This window comes from Setaria viridis, chromosome 2, assembly GCF_005286985.2.
Source record: "Setaria viridis chromosome 2, Setaria_viridis_v4.0, whole genome shotgun sequence".
Lineage (NCBI taxonomy): Eukaryota > Viridiplantae > Streptophyta > Magnoliopsida > Poales > Poaceae > Setaria > Setaria viridis.
The window spans coordinates 39,442,426-39,466,899 of record NC_048264.2 but is presented as its reverse complement, the minus strand read 5'-3'; the positions used below and the strand labels follow the sequence as shown (position 1 = coordinate 39,466,899).

Sequence of the window (24,474 nt, the reverse complement as noted above, 5' to 3'; positions counted from 1 at the left end):
GTCTGCCACGACTCTAGGTCGCTTTTTCTTGCTGGCGTCGTCCATCGCCTCCTGGTCGTCTTTGGGTCACCGCGGTCGCCGCATGGTCTCTCCTTGGTCGTCTTTGGCTGTGCCTGTGGATGTTCCTCATCGTCATTGCCATGGATTGCTCACTGCAATCCCATAGTATTGGCTCTTATCCAAGACTTGGTGGTATACTGTGTGGAATTGCTAGATGAAGACTTGGTTTGCTCCTCCGTGGACAGACGGGCGATGGTGATGTTGGCGTCGCTTCATTCTTGGAGGCATCGTCTTGCATGACTTTCTCACTCAACCTCCGCTGGCTCCGAGTTGTTAGGCAATAAGTGATGTGCGTGTGTTCTTGGTGTCTATCTCTCTTGCAGTTCAGTCGTCTTGGTCGTGTTTGATGTAGTGGTGGTGAGGTGGTTTTACTTTTCTGTTGTCATGTTTGTGTTGTTTGTCACTGGTCATGTCTCTTGTAACTCTGCGCTTTGAGGTTTCTTCTGAACTTGCGTCGTTGCAATTCTCTCCTTTTTAATGAAAAATGTGTTATGCATGTCTTTAAAAAAACTAATCAAACAAAAACAGAGATTGTTCATGAACCAGCAAGCAACGCATCCAGTGGAACTGAGCAGCAGGCAGCTAGTATCCCTGCAAGTCAGCCCGGGCCTGGCGCTCCATCTCCGGCAAGAGGTTGCGGCGGATGAGGCGCAAGTTCTTCCTAGCCCTGGTCGGCCTCGGCGCGGGCAGCATCTCTTTCTTCTTCGCGACGGGCACGGTGGCTGTGGCGGCGGAGGCGCACGGGCTGGCGGAGCAGGATGGAGGCTTTTGAGACGGCGGAATAGTCGACGGCGATGGGTTGATCATCCGAACGTGTCGGAGCGGGATGAGGATGGAGACTTTTTGAGACGGCGGAATAGTCGACGGTGATGGGTTGATCATCCGAACGTGTCAGAGCGGGACACGGATAGTGTCATAGGGGTCAGCAGGCGACCAGTTGCCGTCATAGGGCTCGTTTGGTGGGGCTCCAATCGCGGCTTCTGCTAGAGCCCTACCAAAGGGCAGCGTCACAAACGGCTCCGCGAGTGGAGCACCCACGGAGCCGGAGCCCTTTTTGTACTGTCGAGAAGGAGCCAAAAATAGTGGCTCCTCCGGCTCATCCTCCTCTTCCTTGGGGAGAGCCCACAGGAAGAGCCATTTTGCCAAATATTTTTTTTAAAAGGAGGAGCCAGAACCGGAGAAGCCACTCCACTAGAGGAGCCGGAGCCATTTTCAGAGGAGCCGGAGCCCTACCAAACTATCCCATAGATGACCTCGTAGCCTTCGTGGGTGGGCGACACGACCATCGCTTTGAGCCAGAGCACGAGAGCCTTCTCAGTTTTGAGCATCGTAGCATCGTGGTCCTCGTGCGGACACCTGCCGTCGTCCCGGGCCTCAGATGCGCGGCGGCGGTGATAGGAGTAGCTCCGCGCGGAGACCTGGGTGAAGAGACAGCGGACCGAGATGGTGGCGTCGGGCGAGAGACGACGGGTGGGCGTGGCAAAGCTTGTGGACGAGGCCACGGGGCGTCGGTGCCGGCGGCACCGGGACTGGGCGGCGAACGACGATGGGATCTTCTCGCTCGGGGGACGAGGGCGTGGCTCCCGGCTCGTGTAGCGAGCACTCTCACACGGCGGCGGCGGCGACGCGGATGGCTTCATGGTGGCCGAGCTCTTGGGCGCCAAGAGCTTGGGCCTTCTGCGCTGGAGCTCCCGGTGGATGCTCTGCGTGCAGGAGGAGGAGAGGCGATGCGGCATCACCATTGGATCGAAGAAGCGCGGGTGCGAGGGAGGCAAGAGCGCAGAGCTGTGGGTGGATGGATCGGATCGGGCAGAGGAGGAAGGCAAGAGAGAGAGCAGAGGGGGTGGGGATTGCGCACGAGGGGAGCGCGTAGGATTTAGCAGGTGATTTCGCAGATCGGGCCGAGCGACGCGGTTTTGAGCGAGTCCGATCCGAAGTAGGATGGACCGAATTGGATGGATGGGCTACTTTCCGTGGCGGTCAAGTTGATCGAATTAAGGCCGGATGGTTTTCCAGGCCGTTCGGCTGGGCTAGGTAGTAGCCCATTAATGATTATCCTGGGCTCCCTGGCTCTTCTTTCCTTTTGTTGTAAACTCTGAATCACACTGCCTACAAATGCATGGATTATAAGGTTAGATCTTAAATCAACCGCAATATTTAGTTGACAAATCCTTCATAAAAGTAGACAGGAAAAGTAGGTTTAGGTTGCAAAGACAAGTAGACAGGCATCGAACAAGCTTATATCAGCTACTACTACTCTTGCTTGGACCATGGAAATGAGGCATGCAGACCGTGGACGATTTCTCCCGGCTTCCACTGGGATCTCTTCACTTCTCCAGAATCACCACTCTTCCTGGAAGGGAAAATATTGCTAGCTCCTGATTTTCCATGTGGCCGATGATCCTGCCGTCAGCCTTGGTAGCAAAATAATTCAAGCGACAGAGCTTGAATATTTGAGGGAAAAAATGTGATTACCGTCACCCATAGCATCCATTATATACACATCAGAAACTGCACAGGCCCCGTTGACCCCTCCACTTCCCAGCCTTCACCGTCAGTCTCAGTTTGTCAGTAAAACTTCAGTGGTTCAGAGTTCAGAATTTCGATCAACCAGATTGTTTAAGTCAGAATGTTGGATAGCTTCTTTTCAGATCCACTAGGCGCTGCATCTTCTTCATTCATTCATCAAAGACTTCATGTAAAGCCAGAACCAATCCAGTGCAAATTTTACTAGTCAACTTCTCCTAGTATTCAACCAAGAATCAAACTATTTGCTCATTGGTGGTCAGAACTCTATTTCATCCATCTTACAAGCAGATCACGGGACAACAACCCATGGTTCTTGATGATTGTCTCTTACAACAGGTTAACCTCCATGAATGTTAAGCCTGAATGCATTAGATTATAGAAAAACACCAAGTGAGTTCAAATTATTGGAACAAACTGCGAAGGATCCCAAACAAATAATTATTTGTATTGTTCTAGCATCTTCATGGTTTACTGTCACTGTCAGAATTTTGGTATCTGCTAATTGCTGGCTTGATTTATGTCTCCAGAATAAATTAGCCCACAATAGAGTGGATAAGATCGTCTATAGAACAGATCCACAGTTTAAGTAACAAAGTATTCCTTTAGCTGGGCCCAGAAAGATAACCATGAATTGAGATAATACACAAGTGCTATCCAATAAAAATTACCAGTGGCATGAGTTGAGAACCGGTGTCACTCTTCTTGATGTAGGATCCATGATCACCTCCAAGAATGCATCCAACTAAAACCATCTAAAAATGAAACAATGGCAGGCCTTCTATAGAAAAGCAGGAAGTGTATGTAGTAAATCTACTGTTCCTCTTCTATAAAAATTATAAATTCCCAGGCAAAAATTAATTCAGTTTACTTATTTTATGAACAAAAAGTTAAAGTGTTGCCTCAACTTTTGTTTTAAGTGAAGGCTGATTCTTGTACACATATGCTCACAATTTCCACATTACCACCAGCCAGCCCAAAGAATACCAATTTGAAAGGAAGCAGGAGCAGCATCAGAATATAGCTTTAATATAGGGAATGAGGGAAATACAATAATTTATTAACAATAAGGGCTCCCTATGGTGCTACCAGACGAAAACTATGGCAGTTAACTGTTATCAGGAATGGATGAATACAGCATGTTCCAATCAGTGCATACTGCATAGCCCAGTGGCGTAGCCAGAATTTTGATCTCGGGTATTCATTATGAATTTTTTTGTTCAATACAACACACAACACCAAAAGTATCCGCATGAAAAATGAGGAAAACTCATTGCATTCTCATACAAACTCCTATTAGAATGAATAATCATGTAGTATTCTTGTTTTTATACATGTATTAGTACTACATGATATACGTATCAAAATTATTATATAGAACCATGGGTATTCATGTGAATACACATGAATACCCCTGGCTACGCCCATGGCATAGCCACAGGAGGGCTAGTTGAAGACTTAACGGAGTTCAAATTTACAGAACAGTTTTACCAAAAATCAAGTTACAAGGTTTGCTATCTAGTTGGTATATATCCCATTTCATCCTACATCCTGCAGCTTACTGCTATCTATGCAGGAGCAAAGAATTTTACCAAATGTAAAGCTGCTACGTCTAACAGGGCAAGGATGCACACGATAAATACTCTGTACCTCTAACAATCATGTCAATATCCAGACATCTAACTATTTGTTGTCTGAATGCTGATTATAAATGTTCTTGAGATAACATTCCATACGCATTCGTGAAGAGAAGCACTCAAGCCACAACTTTGGAGCTGCAGGATGCACAAGGTAGAGAGTAGTAATGAATCTCTTCTCGGAGTTAGCAAGCACTGTTGCAGGGGCTAAATGTTTTCTGAGTAGGCCATGCTCTCGGAGCCACTGAAGCATTGTATACCTAGGCTTGACCCTGTTCTCCAAATCAAAGCACAGAAATGCAGGGAAGCAATCAAGGTACTCTATGCAGTAGCCCAGCTCCTCTGTGAGATAATTCAACTTCTCATTGAGCATATCCTTGCCCTGGTTCAGCACCTTTGGAAAAACAGTCAAGATCCGACACAGCATCGTATACTCCACCCCTCTTTCCAGAAGGTAGTCAAACCGCTCCTGCAGGAAATCCTTAGTGCTGTGAAGGACAGGAATTATCTTGGTGGCCATCTCATTCTCACCATACCCAATGCTTTTCAAGAACTCCAGCTTGCTGTCCACATGCTGTGCTTTCTTGTCAGCCTTGACCTTAGCCATCCCATCCAAGAAAGCTCTCTCAACCTCGGCATCATAGCTATTGTCCTCCAAAACAAAATATGGTGATAAATAGCGCAAGTTCTCCCCACCAACCGAAATCTTCTCCAGGAACCGATGCTCCAGCTTCATTGCCCGCAGCACCCTGGGGAGGTTCTCCAGCTGGTTCTTCCCAACAACATATGGATGTTTCTCTATCGCCGCATCAACCTCACACTCCACCAAACCAATCCTCCGCAGGTACTCTGGCACCGAGATCACCACATCAGAGAAATCAAGATCAAAAAGTTTGGCATTGCTTAGCAAGAACCTTCCCAGCTCCTTCCCCGGCATCCCCAGCTCCTTTAAGAACCATATCCTCTCAGCAATCGTCTTTTCCCCGAGCTCAAGAAACACTCTGCAGCTGCTGGTGACAAGTCCCCCAATGCTACCAATCTCTGCCCCGGCATCATAGAACATCCGCATCCTCCGGCACACGCCCGAGAACGCGTCAATGTCATTGCTGGCCCCCAAATCCGGACCCAATCCTCTGAACGTGGTGCCAAGATCCTTAACGAGTGGATCACAATCGGATAGATCCCGCTCGAGAAGCGATGGGAAGGTGAGGCAGGCAGCGATGATGGCGGCGCGCGGGAGCCGGTGGAGGCGGGCCTCGAGAGCGGTGAGGCGAGCTGAGATGAGGTCCGGGGGTACGCCGAGGAGGACGGCGGGGAACAGGAGACCGAGGCGTGACCATGGGAATCCGAAGTGCGCGAGCGCGGCGACGGCGCCGAGCAGAGATGGATGGTCGGCGAGGAACATGAGGTCGGAACGGGGGGCCGCAGCGGGGGGCGCGCCGATCGATTCGAGGAAGAAAGGGAGCTCGTTGAGCGGGTGGAAGTTGAGGTGGCGGCGGAGGACGGCAGGGAGCTCCGCGGTGGGGAGGGAGCTCGGCACGGCGGGGAGCGCGGCGAGGAAGGAGAGGAGGGAGCGCGGGGAGTGCGCGACGATGGAGTCGGCGTGGGAGGACGGGAGGCAGCGCGTTGAGTGGAGGTACTCGGAGACGGCGGCGCGCGCGGCCGGGACGGCGGCGTGGCGGAGGCGGTAGGGTAGGTTCCGCAGCTTCGGCGGCGAGAGGGCGGCGGCGTCCGTGGAGAAGAAGCGGCGGAGGTGGAGCGCGGCGCGGAGCGACATGGCGGGCGGGCGGCGCTGCTCTGCTCTGCTCTGTTCTACGGCATGATTCAGCAGTTCAGCTCAGGGGATAAGCGAGAAGGGTTTAGGACTCAGTAGAGGTTAGGGTTTTAGCGACTGGATTATAAATAAAATATCGGATGGACATGTTTGGGAATTGGGATACAAGAATTTCATCAATCATCATACTTTCATGTTAATTTGACATTTTGTATTTAATATACGACCATCAGTTAATTGTAAAAACAAGACCTTTTTGCATGAATTACAGAAGCATCACTTATTGATAAAATCATAGATTCAGTATTAGTAATAACAAAATCACTGTCATAGCTTGGCATGGTCTCCAACACCACCAGCCACTTGCAATCAGTTCTTCTGTGACTCTTTAGTTTTTCACCGAAGAACTAGGTGAGGATTTAGGTTTAGTGCCAATTTAAGTCATAGAAAAAACAGGATTTAGGTAATCTCTACTTCTTCTCTAGTATGTGCTTGGTTCAAGTCTTGGGAGGGTCGAGTGAGCCTAATTGGTTGGTGTCCAAAATTTGCCATACCAAAATCTAAAGCGAAAATTTTAGAATAGGTCTTGATTGGGATACCAACTAAATGAGTGCCAAAATTTATTAACTTGCCCTAGTTTTGGCTGAGGCCTTGTTTAGCTGCCCAACTTTGGACAACCAAAATTACTGTAGCGCAACTGTAGCGTTTCGTTTGTATTTATGAATTATTGTCCAAATATTGACTAATTAGACTTAAAAGATTCGTCTCGCAAAGTACAACAAAACTATACAATTAGTTTTTAATTTCGTCTACATCCAGTACTCCATGCATGTACCGCAAGTTTGATGTGATGGGAAATCTTCTTTTTGCGTAGTGCCAAAGTTAGGATTTTGAAGTGAAAATAGGACCTGAGCATACTTTGGAAGCTAACCAATCAGGCTCTGTTTGGTTGGGAGAGCAGAGAGGTTGCATCTCCGTTAATCCTCTTGTCATCCGTAACGTTAAGCCGGACATGGTATAAACCTCGTATTTAAGCTATGCAGCTTGCCAATTTCAATTAGTAAAGAAACTTGGTGTCCCACCTTTCGACATGCATGTAGGTCCGATCCCGCGATGTAACATCAAGTCATCAACACAGATTTGTTCTAAAGACAGGAAAGCTATCACCAATTCAACACGTATACCAGTTAACCGTGAATGATACACAACAACAAAAGCATCCCATGCAGCACCTTATCAACAGAGAATTCAGCAAATGCGTCAAAACAGCACACCACGGCCATGTGGTTTACATCCAAGTACATTATTATTGATGAAGCATGACCAGATCCTACAAGATTTCTTCCCGTTAAGAATTAATACTAGCGTATATACAAACCTACCCCAAAAATGTTCCGGCCAAAATGCTTATCCCTAACAATAGCGTGCGGTAATACACCCTCCTACCTGGAACTTGTACATAGCACGAGCTAACACCGGAGAGATCTACAGAGGAGATTCCAATCATCTCCATACGGTTTCATTCGCGTCGGTGAAAATGGCATTGTGATGCTCGATCAGACACTGGATGACCTCGATGGAGCTGTAGTCTGGGGGCGAAGCGTCATCCAAGGGGATCTGGGATGAGGCGTCCTCATCATCCTCATCTACAATCAATTGCGCAAATAACGATTTATAAAACTGAACAAATCTAAGAACAAATATAAACTAAAACTGAACAGCCAAATGTGAACTGAACAGCCAAACCTTTGGGTAAGAATCCCTGGCCCACCCAAAACAAGGCCTAAAGGACACAACTAGCCACCTGAAACCATGCTAGTACACTGTACACCAACTGGGGGAAGCCTAATTGGAGCGCTGATTAATATGCCTTTCAATAGTGACCTAAATGTCTACCAATTCATGTAATGCAAAAGTAGTTAAAAGATAACAGATGGGCCCTGTACACCTGTAATGTAACCACGTTTGGCTCATGATTTTGGTAGTTGGCAGGCAGTTGCCACATGGCCCACAGCCTCAATCATAAATTCATGTTGGACCATAAGATACAGGGCAACAAGTCTCTTTCTTTGCTAACGTGAGCCAATTCCAGATTTCATCCCTTATAAATGCATTATGCCACAACTGACACAGACAACTACGAAAAGGGCAGCCAAGAATAGACTACAGTGAACAGACTAAAATGCTCTATGCCCAATCATATTAGAGACAACTACATAGTGTTTTGTTAATAATAAAATTAACAAAGTAGAATTTACATACCTAACAGGTCCCATGCAGCGGTATTTGATGTCGTGTCCACAATTTTAGGAGGTGGTTTCAAGGTAAACTTGAGGTGGTTACGCAAATCTGTGCCAGCATCGCCTTGCTGCCACATGATCAAAGGCGCAAATTCCACAGCGAGGCTACGAGAGTCCATCTGCATAATGTGTCACAAAAACTTGTAAAATACCACCCAAAAGGTGATTCACTTATATTAGTTAGGACAGAAGAGACCAACTCAAAAAATTAAATCAGCATGCTTCGCATATGTAACTTACTAAATTATAAAATGCTTTACTGTGAAAAAGTATACAATGCAGTTTATCAATTTACAGACATAACAGAAGACAATCATCTAGACAATCCATTTGTGCTCGCAGCTGTCTCAACCCTGTTAAGTAAGACAGCTAAGAGGGTGCAAATTTGAATCGGCCGCTTCTGTTAACCACATTGCTCATGAATATTGCCTATATCAGATAGAAATGGCTATCAAATTGCGATTCAAACTACAGATGATTCAGCAAACCATAGCGGTTCCTTTCTTTAAGAGTTTCTTTTTCTGAATTTGAATGGAAGAGAAGCAGTGAAACCTGTGATTGAGATTTTTCATATGTAAGCTCTTTAACTTTGGTAATACAAAACACTGTGGTGGTCAATGCTTCAAAAGTCTAATGTTTAAATTCTATAAACTTTATCTAAAGTTTGTTACTATGTTCAATGGTAACTGGGCTTTTTCACAGAAACATCTAGGGCAAATCAAACCAATAGATAGATGTTGCATTCCCACCTTATCCTTGAACAACTGGGCAGTCTATGGATTAAGGGCCTGTTCGCTTCAGCTTATTCAACCGGCTTATCAGCCACAAAACAGTGTTTTTCTCTCACAACAAATCAGCCGTTGCAGCTTTTCAGCCGGCTTATAAGCTGAAGCGAACAGGCCCTAAGTGTTCTAAGGATGTTATGAACAGTTTTGCTGATTTCTAGCACTGCTTCATATTATTCAAAAGAGCTGCCGAAGTCTTTCAGACACCCAAACAGTCAGCCAAGCGGTGTGAAGTCAAATTGCAATTTCCTACCATTTGTGACAATTGTCAAAGCTAAAGAGAAAAATACAAAACAATTACAATGTTAGACATACAATTCCAAATTCAGTGGCTCCAGATATGTGCTGAATCTGATTGTTAAAAGGTGTTCTTAAAAAAATGTCACAGTGACCATGTTAATTGATTTGTATTTCTATATTCAGTTTAGATTTACTACCTAGTCCCTTCGATAGTGTCCAGCAACCAAAAGGAATAACAACTGGCAAATGCAGCACAGAGAAAAAGAACAAAATTAGGGATCAGATTTACCTTGTTAAGTGATGATTTGCGGCTTACTCGAAGTAGCAGCGCTGTAACAAACTCTAGCGTCATGTAGTTAACATTTGGAAGCTTCTTCAATATGTTTCTAAGATCAGGAATGCTAACCCTCGCATCTCTAAGCTCATCATAAAGTGCAAATGTAGTAAGCGGTTCAGGGATGCTGGCAAGGTAACACTTCACCAGTGCACCTACATCAATAGGGTTCACACCTTCAGGTAAAGATGCACCCGAGTCTGCAGAACATAAAATTCCTCAGGCCCACAGTAATGAATGATGGCTAAAAACTAAGCTCAAATATGATATAGTGGCGGCAATACCTTCATTGTAAAGAGAAACTAACTGCTGAAGAACTTTTCGGTCACCTTCAGATTTGAATAAGTACTCATTACTCAAACCTAGGAGAAAAATGGTTCGCATATAATATTCAGTGCTAAAATTGAAATGGAGAGAAACTAAATTTCTATGCAATTTTCAGCCTGTTCACCTGATATAACCAGGTAGTCTGCACACCTCACTAGCATCAAGGGCACAGCTTTACCAGACTGCTCTCGTTGCACAGTGGCCTCAATAGGAACACCAAATACTGCAAGATTAGGCAACAGTGGTCATTTCTCGTTTTTGTTACTGCTCTTGCTGTACAATGGCTTCAACAACTATTTCCATTTTGTAATCAGAGGATCATTTCTCACTGATCACTATTCACCAATAGACGGAACAGAAATACTAATCATGCAGATACAACCTAAGGCTTACAACAAATGTAGAACTATCACTACGCTACATTAGCTGCTCAGATGTTACAAGAAAATTTAGCTGCTTGGATGCTACAAAAATATTTAATTGCTTTGACAATTATGATAGATATGCATCGTGGATAAGACAACTGAGTTACGAGCATACCATCAGTGCTTGCGACTCCCTGGGGCAAATAATCAGAAATAAGAATCAGCATTGTACACCAAAAAAGTGAAATTGAGTTACAAGGTAACAGAATTCTAAATCACAGACCTTCTGCCAGCGTTCAATATTGTTCAAAATAGTCTTGCTCTTATCCGCAGTCTTTTTAGCAGCCTGCAAGCACATGAAACCAGAAAACAATCAGCTTCAATAAAGACACTACTGTTTTTTTTTTTGAAGAATGATGAACAGAAGGCATCACAAAAGGAATGCAAGGTCCAAACTCCCAACATCCAAGATAACATATGTTCTCAATATACTTGATTGTCACCCTGAAATACATTTAAAATAGCTACTTGCTACTGCAGTTTTTTCTTGGCAATGATTTAGCGCACTATTCAGCCACTTTATATTGGCATAGGGCACAATAGGCAAATTTGCAATAACTAATAAATAGGGAGCTCTTTTCTCTTTCTGGTTTCATCACATAGCTTTTGGACATAACTCTAAATGATCACAACAAATAGGTTACACAAAAAATAAAACTTCACAGCAGTTGAAACTAAACTGAACGAATCACAGGTCAAAATAATTTTGTTGAATGGACAAATAGGTTACCTCTTCGACTTTGACCTTTCCCACAGCAACCTTCTCCTTTGTCTCTGAAATGCCCTTCCTGAAAAGCAACCCAGTGGAGGCAGCAGCTGTGATGAAACGCTCCTGCACTGTCTCACCCGGTGGACGCTGCTGCTGCTGCCTAGCCTCCTGGAAGACAGCCCAGCGAGTCTTCACCACGGACCCAACCTTCCCAGCAACATCAGCTATATTATCCCCAGCCGATTGCCCTGCCTGCTTCAGCTTGAAACCTGCATTAAATTATCAGCACAGTAAGGTTGAGGTAATGAGGGTGCAGGTAAAATGGGAATCAAACACAGTGCTAGGATACAAATACGAGCAGCAGCGTGCAGAGTCACACTCTGAGCAAGGTAATTGGATAAAAGTTACAACATGCATGATAATTGCTCTCTCTTTCAGCGTACAAACACTATGGGGTACTAGTAAATCACAACACCATCATGACAAAGATATTTGATGGAATGATTACACTAAAGTAGGTATATCCGTACAGAAATGATTACGCAACAATTTTACAGCAAACAAAAAGACATCTCTACCGAACAAACTTACTGGACGTTGAGAAGAAATCGGTGGCCTTCCGGCGCCACTGGGGCGACTCCGCCAGCGGCATCGCTACCTGCACAAGACGAGCAGCATCCACTGAGCCATTAAGCAGCCGTAGAACCTCAAAATGAACCCATACTCCATAATATGCAGAGCACGGGTAAAGGAAAAATCCGAACCACTCATGTATCCTGAACCAAGTCCGTAAAACAGGCAGCAAAAACAGACATCCTAGCAACAAACGAAACGCCGAACCTGAACCACACGGATTGTTTGCTCCTAAAACCCAAACGAGCTCAAACCAAACCAGCTCGGCAGCTCCTAAGCCCAAACCCGAACAAACTCCAATCAAACCAAACCAAACCAACCGACCCAGGAGTAGATCAACAGCTCGAGCTAACAACAGCGGGGAAAAAAACTAATCGAGAAAAATCACGCACTCCACGCCGACCGAGGTCCTCCCCGAACGTAGCGGGCGGAGATCCAAACCAAAGCGACAGAGAGAAAAACGCAGGATCGAACGAACCACGGCCCGATCCGACGAATCGCCCGGCGGGGTGGAAATGGACGGAGAGGTGGAGCACGAGCGGGGCGATTACCTCTCCCTCTCTGGCTCCGGCTCCCGAATCGAACCGGATGGAAGCGAGGCGAATCGCGGGGGAGAAAGCGAGAGGACTGGGACTCTGCCGCCCGTTCCGCGAGCTGAAAACGAGTTGGGTTTTTTGTTTGGGGCGCTCTGCTTCTTCTGCAGCCTCGTTGGATTCTGGATTAGGGGGGGAGGGAGTCGAGTGAGTCAAGGGCGGAGGGGAGGCGGCCGGGTCGCGGGAGGGATTGGGTTTCCCATTCCCGGTGGTGACGTGCGGCGCGCCGCCTCTCGCTGCGCCGCCTCCACGTGGGCCCTCTTGGAGGGTCGATGCCCGGTTCTAGAAGCATCCGTGGCTGCGCCGCTGCGGAACGGGAGGTGTGTGGTGTGGCGTGGGCGGGGCCCGGGGATCGGGAATGGGAATGGGAGAGATGGATTTGTGGACTGAAGGGAGACGGCGCGGCAGGGAGTACGTGCGTGCATTGATTGACTTGACCACCTGTTTCCGTCCTGGATTGGGGCTGCGATGGGATCATGGGAATGGTAGGCGACTAGGCGTGGTTCATCGCGCCTAGTAGCAGCCTGCGCGAGCCTACAGGCGTTTGACTATTCAGCGGACGATTTGGGGAGTGATTTTATATTATATTCTTCTGGACTAAGTCAACTTAAACTCTACTTAGCCCAGTCTTAGTAGGAGTGTCATAAGGCTAATCCCAGTGGGAGTTTCATAGAGGTTTCATGCACATTAAATACGGTGACACATCAGCATATGTGATGACATGGCATGGTAGTTATGAAGTGAGAGAGGGAAGGGGTTTCATCAGGATGAAACTGTGTTTACACTGTTTCCAAGACTATGAAACATATTGAAACTTGCATTGGGGGCTATAGAGTTTCATTTCATCTAACCATATCCAATCACATGCCTCACAATTAAATGTCATGGGCATCCTATGAAATCGTGAAATGAAACTGTGCACTGGACTCCCTGTTTCATTCATGAGAATACATCTCATAAGAAGATGTGGCATCCTTGAAAACAGTGCAGTGAAACCTTGCACTGGGACTAGCCTAAGGATTTCATAAGCATTCATCCTATATCACATCAGCAAAACTGTTGACTTGGTAGGTTAATTATGAGGAGAGTTTCATCCCATGAAACTCACCTAGCACAATTACCAAGTCCCACGATCATATCTCCACGCAAAAAATAAATGTTGCAGGTTGTCTATGAAACTGTACAATTAAACTATGCACTGAGAGCGACAGTTTCATTCTATTAAAAAGATAACAGGCAGTGTTACAGTGCGATGAAATTATGCACTAAGATTGGCCTTAACCCACTCAACTATAAAACTAGGTATTCTAACCCCTAAATTATTCAATACCATCTAGATCACCTCATAAAACCAGGTATTCTAACCCCTAAATTATTCAATACGGTCTAGATCACCCCCTCGGGTGGTTTTGGAGGTGGTTTGCTGACTTGGCGTATTACATGGACGATGATATGGCATTGACCTTATATGTAATGCTTCTTTTTCTTTCCTTTCTCACTTTCCTTCTCTCATACACTCTGACCCCACCAGTCATCTCCTTCACCCGTGCCGTTCTTCTCATGCACACGGACAGCAGAGAAAGAAAGCTAAGCAGAGCAGATTTCCTAGCCAGCCTTGGAGATCTAATTTGGCTTTGCTGCGGCCTGCGGGTACAAAGGTTGTTCATTTCTCCTGCTCTCTCGTCGTGCCTTGTCAATGGTAAACTAGCAGCCGGCCCCCCAAAGTCAAATGGCAACAACGACGGCCTAGGACCTGGCAGTGGAAACCGCAAAATCAAAGTTCGTCGGTGGTCCGTCGAATTGAACTCAACTAGCAGAAATTGAGCGCCTCCGTCGAAGTTCGTCCTAAAAAATGCATTGTTGCTGCCGTTGCTAGCCCAGGCTGCATCCTTCGCTTGTCGCTACCATGCCCAATTTTGCCTTACTGCTAGTGCCACTGGTGATGCGATGTTGCGTGGCCCGCCAAACCCTCTCTTTCTTCTCATCTCTCTCGGTGCCTCTTTCTCTCTGTATATGAAAGCAAGCCCCAGCAGGTTCAGCAAGAAAGAGAGGAGTACAGTACTCCCTCCGTTCTAAATTGTAAGTCGTTTTGATTTTTCTAGGTTTATAAATATTTATATGCACTTAAATATAGCATATATCTATATGTATAATAATATCTATAAATCTAAAAAATCTAAAACGACCTACAATTATGTCAAGACGCAAGGAATATATTCGAGTAATTGAGCAATGGAAGGAACTTGTCGCAGTGATTTGTTGGATCTATTTACAATGAGATTTTGTTGACATAATCTTTTTTTACACCCTTCATTACATTTTTTTTAAAAAAACATGGTGCAAACGGAGACAGTGCACAAGTGGGCATCCATAATGTTTGGTGAGAAAACCCTACAATCTGGAAGTCAAGATGGGGCGCAATTTTGCTCAAGCCTACAATTTGGAAAGTAAAAATGGGGTGCAATTGGGTGAAGTAATTTCCATGGTGCATGGCCAATATTGGTACATGGATAGTTAAATCAAAATTTAGTAAATGATTCATTTTTTCTAAACCTAATATTATTAATCTTTCATGTATGATATATCAATCAACTAAATTCTTTTTTGAACCAGCTGTGTTAAGTTGTTAGCTACCAGTGGGCTTCGAATCAGATGGTTTTCTTTTCTGAAGTGGGATTGTGCATGACCCGTAGTTAGGTGCCTGGTTAAACATAGAGGCGGTGGCTCTCGATTAGAGCCTGTTGGCATCGTTCATGGTTTTGCAAAATACGGTTATGTAACAAACTACTGAGAAACATATATCGCTTACGAGTATTAAAAAGCAACTTATTTGGTAAATTCTTTGAATTCGAATTCTGCAGATAAGTTGCTAGGAAACCTTGTCATTTGACAAAACTCCGGCTAGGAGGTATGATGTTATTGCTCACAGACTTGTGCCATTGAAATTACCAGGTAAACAAACCAAATAAGGACATGCCCACCTCAGATAGCTCTCTCAAATCGCAATCACGAACTACTGAACGTTATCAAACAAGTTTCACCTAAAACCAAACAAATCACAAACAAACGTACACATCTGCCGGCTGCCCGGCAAGCAACAGATGATAAGACGATCACCGCAAAACAGTAAATCACATGACATGAGCTCACAGCATTCGATACTAAACCTTTGTTGACTGATAACACAGGTGAATCGCAAACATAGTTAACAGCATTTGCTCCACAGTACACACTGCTAACAAAGTTCATGGGGCTCAGAACACAAGTAGCAAAATTCGACAATGCAATAAAGGTACCAAATACTATCGAAGTCTGGATGGGACAGGTTCCACAGTAGGAGAGCATCAAGACATATGAACTCAACGGTAGCGGCGGAGGGAGAGGGTCTGGTTGCGCTTCCAGGTAGCCCTCCTCGAGGGCCTGTTCTTGTGGTGAGCACTGCCCTTGCCACGCAGACCACGGTACTTCTTGCCTGCAGAGGTGAGACCACGGAGTTCGCGGTGCTTGTGCACATCCTTGCACAGCCAGTTGATCCTTGGGTCATTGCGAATGGCAGTGTGGGCCACATCAACAAGGATGATCTCAAAGTACTTGTAGGTGCTATCCTGTTTTTAGTAAGACGAACACGAAGGCGTTAGTACTAGATAGGATGAGATTCACATGATACCATTGTTACAGGTTCCTGCAAACCGAGTATACCTCATTCACCCAGTAGGAGTTGAGAACCCTGAGTCCACCAATCTTGCGTCCAGCCCTCTCCTCAGCAACAGACCTCTTGTTCCTCTGGAACTTGAGCTGGGTGATACCCTGGTGCTTGGGCTTGCCATAGACAATACCCTTCGGCACAGGCCTCTTCCGGCCACCACGCCTGACACGCACACGGTAAATAACGTAACCCTGAAGGCAAAAAAACACGAAGTTAAGCAAAATCATTTTGAACATAGAGTCACAGCGAACAGCTACTCAAAAATTTCAGAGTAAATTAGTTCGGAGCATCATGCAGACAACTCCATCATTTCTACTCCAAAGAAAAGAATTGCATAAGTGGAGTTAAATGTCAACATGCTGATAAGCAATACTCTGGTAAACCAAATGTTGGAAGCCTAGGCATAAATGCATCCTAAATGGTATGACAACACTACACTCAATCAAGCCTAGCATAGCAACCTGCACTCACCATAAAGCGGCCAAAATGAAGGAATTCACCTCAGGTTCATCACTACAATCACTACAAAAGAGTCTAATGAACACTATTTGAATGAAACAAGGTCCCAAAAGTTGACTCGTTACTTAACAACAGGTTTGAATCTACAAAATTAGGGGCTAATACATCAAAAGTGACCAGTAGCACAAAATTCAATAATACATATTTGAACATCGTATACATACAGAAACAAATGCCCATTCTTAAAAGGATAAACTGAATGGCTAAGCCATCTCCGGAATACAATCAAGCCTTCATTTCGTCCAAAAACACAGACACCTATCACCAGAAATACTACACGCATGGGTTACATCAAAGCTGGAACATTTACAAGACAAGCAGCATACACTTGAAGCGCTACACAAATCACGATCCTAAACGACAACGGCAAAGCCAACCCTCAGCCTCGGCGTACCCACAAATCCCATCAACATCACGAGGGAAAAAACTACGCACGCGTCAACAGGGCAGATGGGAGAAGATCTACCTGCTTGGCCTTGAAGCCGAGGCGGCGGGCCTTGTCGGGGCGGGTGGGCCTTGTGAGGCGGACGATGGCCGGCTGCTGCCTGTACTCCCAGCAACGCACGCGCTGCACGAACCGCATCACGTCCGACTGCTTCCTCCTCCATAGCTCCGACACGTACTTGTACGCCCCTGCGCCAACGCGAGAAACGAAGCAATACACCGTCAGGAACCACGCGCGCGGATCGCAGAGACATGAGCGGGAAGAAGGAGGGGGAGGAGCTCACCCATGGCGGATGCGGCTGCGGCTGCGCGCGACGGCGGCGGCGAGGAAGGTGGTGGAGTGTGCGGAGACGAGCCTGGGGTTTCGGTGGCGGCGGAGAAGGGGAGGCCTTATACTGAAGCGATGGAGTTCTCGTGGCCGTCGGATGGTGCTAGGGTTTTGGAATGGTGCGGTTGGATGGGCCTAGAAAGTTGGGCCTTCCGGCGCAGATGTACTACATGGGCCTTGTTGAATTCCTTTTTGTTTGTAAGCCTAGCCCGCGGGAGCCCAAGTAGCGGTATCTTTCAAGTTTTATATTCGAAAAGTTGTCTGTTATTTTTTATTACCAAATTTTAGATTGAAAAATATTAAATTAACGGCACGGCGGAGAAGAGGAGGAACGCGGCGGGGCAGATGATCGGCCTCGCCAGCGATCCCTCCGCGGCCGTGGAGACCGATGGCCGGGGGCGCAGCTCAGTGAACACGGCGGACGCCACCCTTGGTGACTTGCCACAGGCGGCCGCCGAGGAAGAGGCCGCCGGCGCCGACGACGAGGCGGCAGCCGAAGCTATGGGATTCCGCCTCTCCTGGACTTCCTCCCACCCCCTCGCCGCCGCTCTCGAAGAAACCAGTAAGTGCATACGCACCGCTGATGCATTGCGTACCAGATTTCCTCTGACTATGTGTCTCCCTCGGTCTCGATCCATCCCCTGACATCGATGGGCCAAATTTGTTTCTCTTGCAGCGCCGATAGGCCCCAAGCGCTTCACATACGGACCCGTGCCGTTCAGGGATAAGAGCTTCGACACGGTGCAGGTCTTCTCCGTCGCCATCAAGGAGATCAAGCCGGAGCTTGGCTTCCATTGGCCGCTTCAGGTGTACGGTTTGGTCGCGCACGGGACAATTCGGACTTGAGGCTTCGGAACATCATCTTCAGCCGTGACAGGAACCACTGCCAGATGCTAACTGCTGAGGTTAGTCTGCTAAATTAACTCAAGATACGCCTTTATTGGTCGATCATCTGCTGACTAATTTTTAGGCATGCTGTTCTGATGGTGGATATCTTGTACAGTGCCCGCAAAAGGAACATGCACTTGGTAGCACAAATCAGCAGTTCAACAAATCACTAGACTTTAGTAGTTCGAGTGATTTAGTTATCTGTGCCTCTTATTGTTAGTAGCACTTTGTAGATTGATGCATTTTGGCTTGCTGTCTCACCATTTGAACCAGGTAGGCACTATCACTTAAGTTGCATGTTTGAACAAAGGATGTTGGTATAATTCTCTTAAATCACTGTTTAAAATATGAATCATTTTCCTGTCTGGTGTGTCACCCAGGGTTTCTTTACTCTGTTTAGTTCAAGCATGCTGCAATGCAATAGGTAAATGGATGGATTTGCTAAATTTGTTATCGTGTTCAATAACTCTGATTGTTCTTCAACAAAATGCTGTAATCTTGATAGTAACGTACTATCTTTATGTGACTAGATAGTTTTGAAGTGATGCCATTTACTTGAGTTTTGAACTTTGAAGTGCATAGAGTTGTATGATTGAGCCATGAGCCCATGACACACATGGATCTAACATAGCAAGTTGAGTAACATACACTCTGGCCCAATTTACGTGCAATTTAGCGACTGTGGGCATCGATGGTTTAATGTTTGTAACTTTTGTGGGTATCATGCCTGAGAAATATAATTCAAACTCCCTGATCAACCAGTGGTGGCCTCATGACACGGATGGTATCTTAGAGCAGGACCAAGTGCCATGTCAGCTCCATTTGCTATTGTAATTGTACTTGTGTTGCATCATTCATAAAATGCATGGGTCTAAAAGTTCAATCATCGAGCAAGGATGAAAGTAATCTTTTCTCCAACGTACTTTAATTTAGTTACCATGCGTATTCTGTGCAGCTAATCTTTTTGCAATAAGTAAATGATTTACTGAGATGCTAATCTTCTGTATCCCTCTTAGCTCCATCGAATTGTAACATGGATACTCTATGGATTAAGTCAGCATTACTGTGGTCCTTTACTTGAACAGATGTTCTACTTGGGTGATTGAATTTGAGAACTCAAACTTGGATCGTTCTTGATTCAAGGCTGAAAGTATTATGATTTCTACAATGTACTTTAATTTTATTGACGAGCTTACTCTGGCTGGCTAATTTTGTAGCAATAAATAAATGTTTACTGAAGTTCTAATATTCAGTACGCACCCTCTTTGAACTCCCATTGAATTGTAGCATAAATATTATTTTGCTCTATAGATTCAGTTAGTGCTGTAGTCCTTTACTTGGACAGATGTTCCACTTGGGTGATTGGATTTGGGAACTCAAAACTGGATCCTATAAACTCGGTTACAAGCACTTACGCTACATGTTCACATATACTAGTTCACTACTTTTCTTTCTGTATTTTACATGATGCTGCATCATAGTTAGCATTTTCACTTTTTTCCCAACGCAACAGGCATGGTATATGAGTTTTAATGAAACTAGACGCATCTGCACGACTCATCCTTGGTGCTAACTGGGCCTAGCCGTGCAGTGGTAGCACATGGTCCTATCACCTTTGAGATAGAAGTAAAAGTCAAGGGTAATAAGGAGTCTGAAGACAAACTACTGAGCTCCCTGGTCATTGATTATAATTCTAATATTGGTTGGACTACATATGGTAAACTTCACAGAGAGATTGTCTCCAACAAAGCAAGCACGACAGAAGTCCTATTTGCTCAACTTGAAGATACAGTGGAGGCCACAGTTGATATCAAAGTTATTGATGGGTCATGGAGTAACTTTTGCCCACGTTTAATTGCTCGCACTAAAAGTTTCCCTGATGGTGACTTTGTGCTATTTGATCCTCGAGGAGACATGGTGGAAAGTGATGAAGGCATGATCCAACTTTCTCGATCAGTCGTCACGGTGGAATCAAATGGAGAGCTGGAACTTACTGCGGAGGCTCGAGAACATGGTAGCAGTATAATTGTTGTCAGCAAGACGATCATGTTTACTCCAAAAAGAATTGGTACAACCGATGAGAGTCTTGACCTTGGCTTCTGTAAGATGGACGTTTGTGTTTCTTGGTCACTCATCATACCATGCAACTAGTAGCTGTTGTAAGCGATAGCGCCTTGTGTTATTGTGTAATGTAGAGATATAATACTGCTCCCTGTAGTGTTCCTCTAAGCTTATATTTTGCTTGACAACTGCTACTTTGGACTACTGAATCTTTGACGTCTCAATGCTGGGTTTTACCTAGAATTTGGCGCTTGTTTTCTGATGATGTCTGGAGTCTCTTGTTATATCTGTTCTTCATTTCCGCTACGAATCACACCGTCCTGTTACAGCCTTTGTTTTCTGATGATCTGAAGTCTCTTGTTATATCTGCTCTTTATTTGCACTACGAATCACACCGTCCTGTTACAGCCTTTCTTTCTATATGCAACCGTACTTTGGTCGAGCAGAGTTGCAAAAAGAGGAAAATCACTTGCACTATTTTTTAATTGAAGCTTTTACCTCGAAAACTTGTCAAAACTGTCGGTGCCTAGTTTTCATTTAGGTCAACAGCGAGGTCTGCGATTAACTCAAAAGCTATTTAACTTGAAATGAGGAGGAATAATCATCAAGCTTTTAAATTCCTTTACATTTCCAAATATTAGAGGAATGTTCTGATAGATGAAAATAATGTTCCTTATGCAACTAGGAGAGAACACACGAGCGGAACAACTCAGAACCGAAGAACTTTCAAATTTATAGTGTTTGAGGTGAAACTAGTATTCCCTCGTTTAGAGTAGGCAAATTAGTTTATTTTTGAACTAAATAAATCCTAAATATCGGATATTTATGGACGGAGGCAGTACTAAGTACCATTGGCTCGCTGACGTGACGGTGAAGGTTATGTGTGCGAGTGAAGCAATGAGGAGGGGCTGACCTACGGCGACGGCTCGGCTGTTTGATGGAGATCTGGGGAAGCGGGGCAACATTACTCACCGCACTGACAGCGACAAAAGAAACGGATCCGTGATGTGGAGTACCAGGGCGGGCGTGGCGAGGCCCTCGCGTGCGGTATTTTCTCCGAGGCGATGAGAGCAAGATGGAGTCCAACGCCGGATGTAGCGAGACCCTCGCACGTTGTATTATCATGGTAGCGACTGCGAGGCAGCCTTCGAGAGGTCCGGATTCAGTGGTATTACTGTGTCAGGTAGAGTGTGGTGTCTGCAGCGGCACTTTGGCGGAGGGTCCCACATGACGGTGGCCTTCTCGGTTGGGTGCAGTCTGCTTCCCTCAAGTTCCCTGTCGACGCAGGGCCACACATGGAGATTTCGGCGTCTACACGAGGGTGAATGTTAGTAGGTGCCGCGAATGTTATAAAGACTCCGGTTCTGCTGCCGTGGCGAGTGGAGTGGTGAAGCCGCGTTGACGTCCCAATCCAACCGGACGACCCTTTTTTGTTTTCTTTTCTTGCCTATAGCCTCCCAGGGCTGTAGTCTTGTATTTTTTCAGCTATATCAATGAAACATGCGCTAGCTCTGGAAAGCCATGGTCCAATGAAAGCTTGAAAGGAGAGAAAAACGAGCTTTTGGCGTTATTTACCCGCCTGCCATCGGTAATGTTGCGAATCATTACGTTTCTTTTTCCTCTTCCGCCTCCACATCCCGTGTCGGGCCGCGGTCCTCGTCACCCGCCGCCGTCCCCCCTCGTCCTCGTCGCCCGGCCCTTGTTCGTTGCCCGGCCCCGCCTTGTCCTCATCGCCCGGCCCCTGCTCGTCCTCGTCCAGCCACTCTCATCCTCGGAGAAGCTGGGTTGCCAAACGGATCCCAACTTTCAGAAAGTCAAAAACCAACATCCTAGGACAAGAAGCCAAAAGCCAATTTTTGGAAAGCAAAAGCTTAAACAAGCAAGAGCTTAGCACGGCAAGCATCGGCACCAACTAATTTTTTTTTTCCGAGGCCGCCACCAACTAAAGTTTCACCATGCAAAAAATTTGCTTTGTTAGTAAGTATCGAATTTAGTAGAACACCCAACAACAATTTTTAACTAAATTTCTAATTAAACATATAGTAACAAAAATAATTCTCCTAGGATCCGCTGGCACTGTAAAAAACAATCTATATAAGAGGAGGTGTGTGAAAATGAAATAAAGCCACAGAATTTCATATTTCAAATAAAAAACTCCCCAAAAAAAGAAGCAGCAAGGCTACACTCGTAAGTTGTATTGTTACCCATTTAAACTGCAACCTAAATATAGTTCAAAATCGAACGTTCAAATCGCTTGAATTGCCAGATGCTTTATAAGCACGCCAGGTGGTCTATTTAGATGGATAGTTCTAATTTAGTTTTCATACTCAAAGGGTTGTTTGGATCTCCTGTTTTATAGAAACTAGTTTCCGTAAAACATGCTTTATCATAACCACCTGTAAAACCATGTTTGATCTCCCAACAAACTCTCGTCCAAGGAAAACCCAATTTTCACAAAACCAGAAAAAGCGTATTAGTAAAAACAGCTTTGACTCGTTTTTGGCGGAACAGGTTTTCGATATCCACGATCTGGACGTCATTTTTTCGGCTTCTGCGCGGGAAACTACCTTTCTCCGTGACACTTTGGCGCGCAGCAAACATTGCCGCCTAGCATTATATAAGACCGCATTTAGGTTTTACTGCGCCTTATTAATCAAACAAGATCGGAGAGGGTTGTTGGCCGCCGCCAGCTACCCGTCGAGTCGCCATCCTTTGTCTAGAGTCCCTTCAGCAGTCAAGACCAATCCAGTTGAATAGCAATTGATCAAAGGTAATTTCTTCTCTCAACATTAATTGAATGTCGAGCAATAGGACCATCTTTGATTAGATAGTACATCTCTCTTGTTGCCTCCATATAGATCAAACACGATAACTTGTTTCATACTTGCTACATACATAATGCTATTATATTACTATAATTAGTCTAGCTCGATCCTAGAACAAGCAAAGCCTTGTATCTGTTCATGTATGCTCAACAGTATAAATTCATAGTGAAGAAGCACTACAATCTACATTACAAAACAAAGATACAAAGATTTAAACAAAGTGTCATGGGCATTTACTTGCGATCCATATATTTGCATTGTCCTTATAGAAATACTATTTTAGAGATGGTGTGTATGTTAATATGATCGATACTAGTGATCACCGATATTATATTGGTTCCTTTTAGAAAATACGGAGGGCTGTAATATTCCAAAAATTTGAAATATTAATATGCTTGTAATTTCAAAATTTCAAAACGCGTGGCAGGTTCCAGGAGCTTCCTCAGGGCGTAAAGACCAGCTTGCCCTTGCCGAGCCACCAACCCCCGCGAGCTGCGCCGTCAGATGCGCCGCAAACTCTCCTGGCGCCCTGACCCTAGGATCGACGCCGCCGGCATCTTTGCCCCTCCACCGCCTTCACCAAGCTATAAAATGGGACCTTGGGTGCTCCTCTCCGCATCTCCAAGTCTCGAGCTCCGCCCGTTCCTAGTTCCAGTAGGTTGAGGGCCAGGTGGTGAGGTTGTGTAGCGGGCCGAGGGTGGAGGAAGCAGCTCGGGTGGAGGAGAAGGAGAAGGAAGGCCGGAGGAGGAAGAGAGGAAAGGAGGAGGAGGGAAGCCTGAAGAGAAGAGGAGGGAGCCAGAAGCGGGAGGCGCCGTCCGCGGGAAGGAGGAGACACCGCCTGAAGCCGACGCCGCCTGAGAAGCCGCTGAAGCAGTTTTAGTTAGAAGCAGGCACATTCAGCTATCAAGAACTCAAATCTTGACAGACGGACACGGCTCCAAATCACACAATTTTTCAGCTTGGGAGTTTCATCGAGCAGTCGAGATTGAGTTTAATCTGAACTAGAACACGCACGCAAGCAAAGGCAGGAAGTGAGTGGTGGCTCGCTGGCGCAGACGTGCACCAGAGCAAAGTGCCGCACCCATTACGCCGAGCAACACTCTCAGGTCATTCTGCCATGCGCCCGCGTCCACCCTCGCTGCCGCTGCCAACGCCGGCGTACGCGAGCTGGAGCTGGCTGTGATGGGGACCACTCTTCCCTCCATGCACCGCCGCCGCTGTGGCCCGATTCGGACGCGAAGCGGTAAGCTCGTGTCCTCTTTTAACGGCAGGGGGATGGGGAAGGCAGCGGACCAGGCCCAGCAGCGGCGTGGAGGCAGATGCAGAAGGGAGGCGTGGGCGGGAAGAAGGGCAGCATCGG

At 45.9% G+C, this 24,474-nt stretch overlaps 3 protein-coding genes and 1 non-coding gene across 8 annotated transcripts; 1 reads left to right on the top strand and 3 right to left on the bottom strand.

The window, feature by feature from the left end:
- Positions 1 to 2,199: 2,199 nt before the first annotated feature.
- On the bottom strand, positions 2,200 to 6,205 carry LOC117843955 (transcription termination factor MTEF18, mitochondrial). Of its 4 annotated transcripts, none has more exons than XR_004637867.2 (3): positions 4,237 to 6,205; positions 3,258 to 3,367; positions 2,200 to 2,948 (listed from the first exon to the last, which is right to left on the bottom strand). XR_004637867.2 is itself a non-coding variant. In XM_034724745.2 (2 exons), exon 1 carries the CDS (start codon positions 5,998 to 6,000, stop codon positions 4,270 to 4,272), a length of 1,731 nt encoding a protein of 576 aa, XP_034580636.1. In that variant the 5' UTR covers positions 6,001 to 6,205; the 3' UTR covers positions 2,200 to 3,367; positions 4,237 to 4,269. The 4 variants fall into 4 exon arrangements, 2 of the variants coding, with proteins under 2 accessions (XP_034580636.1, XP_034580637.1); XR_004637868.2 differs by having other exon boundaries at positions 3,258 to 3,341; XM_034724745.2 differs by having other exon boundaries at positions 2,200 to 3,367.
- A 953-nt stretch (positions 6,206 to 7,158) lies between these two features.
- On the bottom strand, positions 7,159 to 12,468 carry LOC117843956 (uncharacterized Rho GTPase-activating protein At5g61530). Of its 2 annotated transcripts, none has more exons than XM_034724749.2 (10): positions 12,229 to 12,468; positions 11,709 to 11,775; positions 11,139 to 11,386; positions 10,632 to 10,694; positions 10,524 to 10,542; positions 10,108 to 10,206; positions 9,941 to 10,018; positions 9,612 to 9,856; positions 8,260 to 8,416; positions 7,159 to 7,643 (listed from the first exon to the last, which is right to left on the bottom strand). In XM_034724749.2, exons 2-10 carry the CDS (start codon positions 11,767 to 11,769, stop codon positions 7,501 to 7,503), a joined length of 1,113 nt encoding a protein of 370 aa, XP_034580640.1. In that variant the 5' UTR covers positions 11,770 to 11,775; positions 12,229 to 12,468; the 3' UTR covers positions 7,159 to 7,500. The 2 variants fall into 2 exon arrangements, with proteins under 2 accessions (XP_034580640.1, XP_034580638.1); XM_034724747.2 differs by having other exon boundaries at positions 12,302 to 12,468.
- A 3,029-nt stretch (positions 12,469 to 15,497) lies between these two features.
- Positions 15,498 to 17,442, bottom strand: LOC117845800 (large ribosomal subunit protein eL15z). The gene is made up of 4 exons (XM_034726887.2): positions 17,297 to 17,442; positions 17,035 to 17,201; positions 16,043 to 16,240; positions 15,498 to 15,948 (listed from the first exon to the last, which is right to left on the bottom strand). Exons 1-4 carry the CDS (start codon positions 17,298 to 17,300, stop codon positions 15,703 to 15,705), a joined length of 615 nt encoding a protein of 204 aa, XP_034582778.1. The 5' UTR covers positions 17,301 to 17,442; the 3' UTR covers positions 15,498 to 15,702.
- Positions 17,443 to 17,596: 154 nt separating this feature from the next.
- Positions 17,597 to 20,587, top strand: LOC117845801 (60 kDa jasmonate-induced protein). Its single transcript, XR_011897391.1, has 3 exons — positions 17,597 to 17,902; positions 18,017 to 18,245; positions 19,771 to 20,587. It is a non-coding gene; the product is annotated as a 60 kDa jasmonate-induced protein (transcript).
- The last annotated feature ends 3,887 nt before the right edge of the window (positions 20,588 to 24,474 follow it).

What these genes read in the sequence shown, in the direction of transcription:
- LOC117843955 (XM_034724745.2), bottom strand. Translation starts at nt 6,000, where the DNA reads ATGTCGCTCCGCGCCGCGCTCCACCTCCGCCGCTTCTTCTCCACGGAC.
- LOC117843956 (XM_034724749.2), bottom strand. Translation starts at nt 11,769, where the DNA reads ATGCCGCTGGCGGAGTCGCCCCAGTGGCGCCGGAAGGCCACCGATTTC. An exon ending in AGACTACCTGGTTATATCAG is followed by an intron (nt 10,019 to 10,107) that starts GTGAACAGGCTG and finishes TTTTTCTCCTAG; the next exon opens with GTTTGAGTAATGAGTACTTA. An exon ending in CGCTGCATGGGACCTGTTAG is followed by an intron (nt 7,644 to 8,259) that starts GTATGTAAATTC and finishes AATTGATTGTAG; the next exon opens with ATGAGGATGATGAGGACGCC.
- LOC117845800 (XM_034726887.2), bottom strand. An exon ending in TCGGCTTCAAGGCCAAGCAG is followed by an intron (nt 16,241 to 17,034) that starts GTAGATCTTCTC and finishes TTTTGCCTTCAG; the next exon opens with GGTTACGTTATTTACCGTGT. An exon ending in ACTCCTACTGGGTGAATGAG is followed by an intron (nt 15,949 to 16,042) that starts GTATACTCGGTT and finishes TACTAAAAACAG; the next exon opens with GATAGCACCTACAAGTACTT.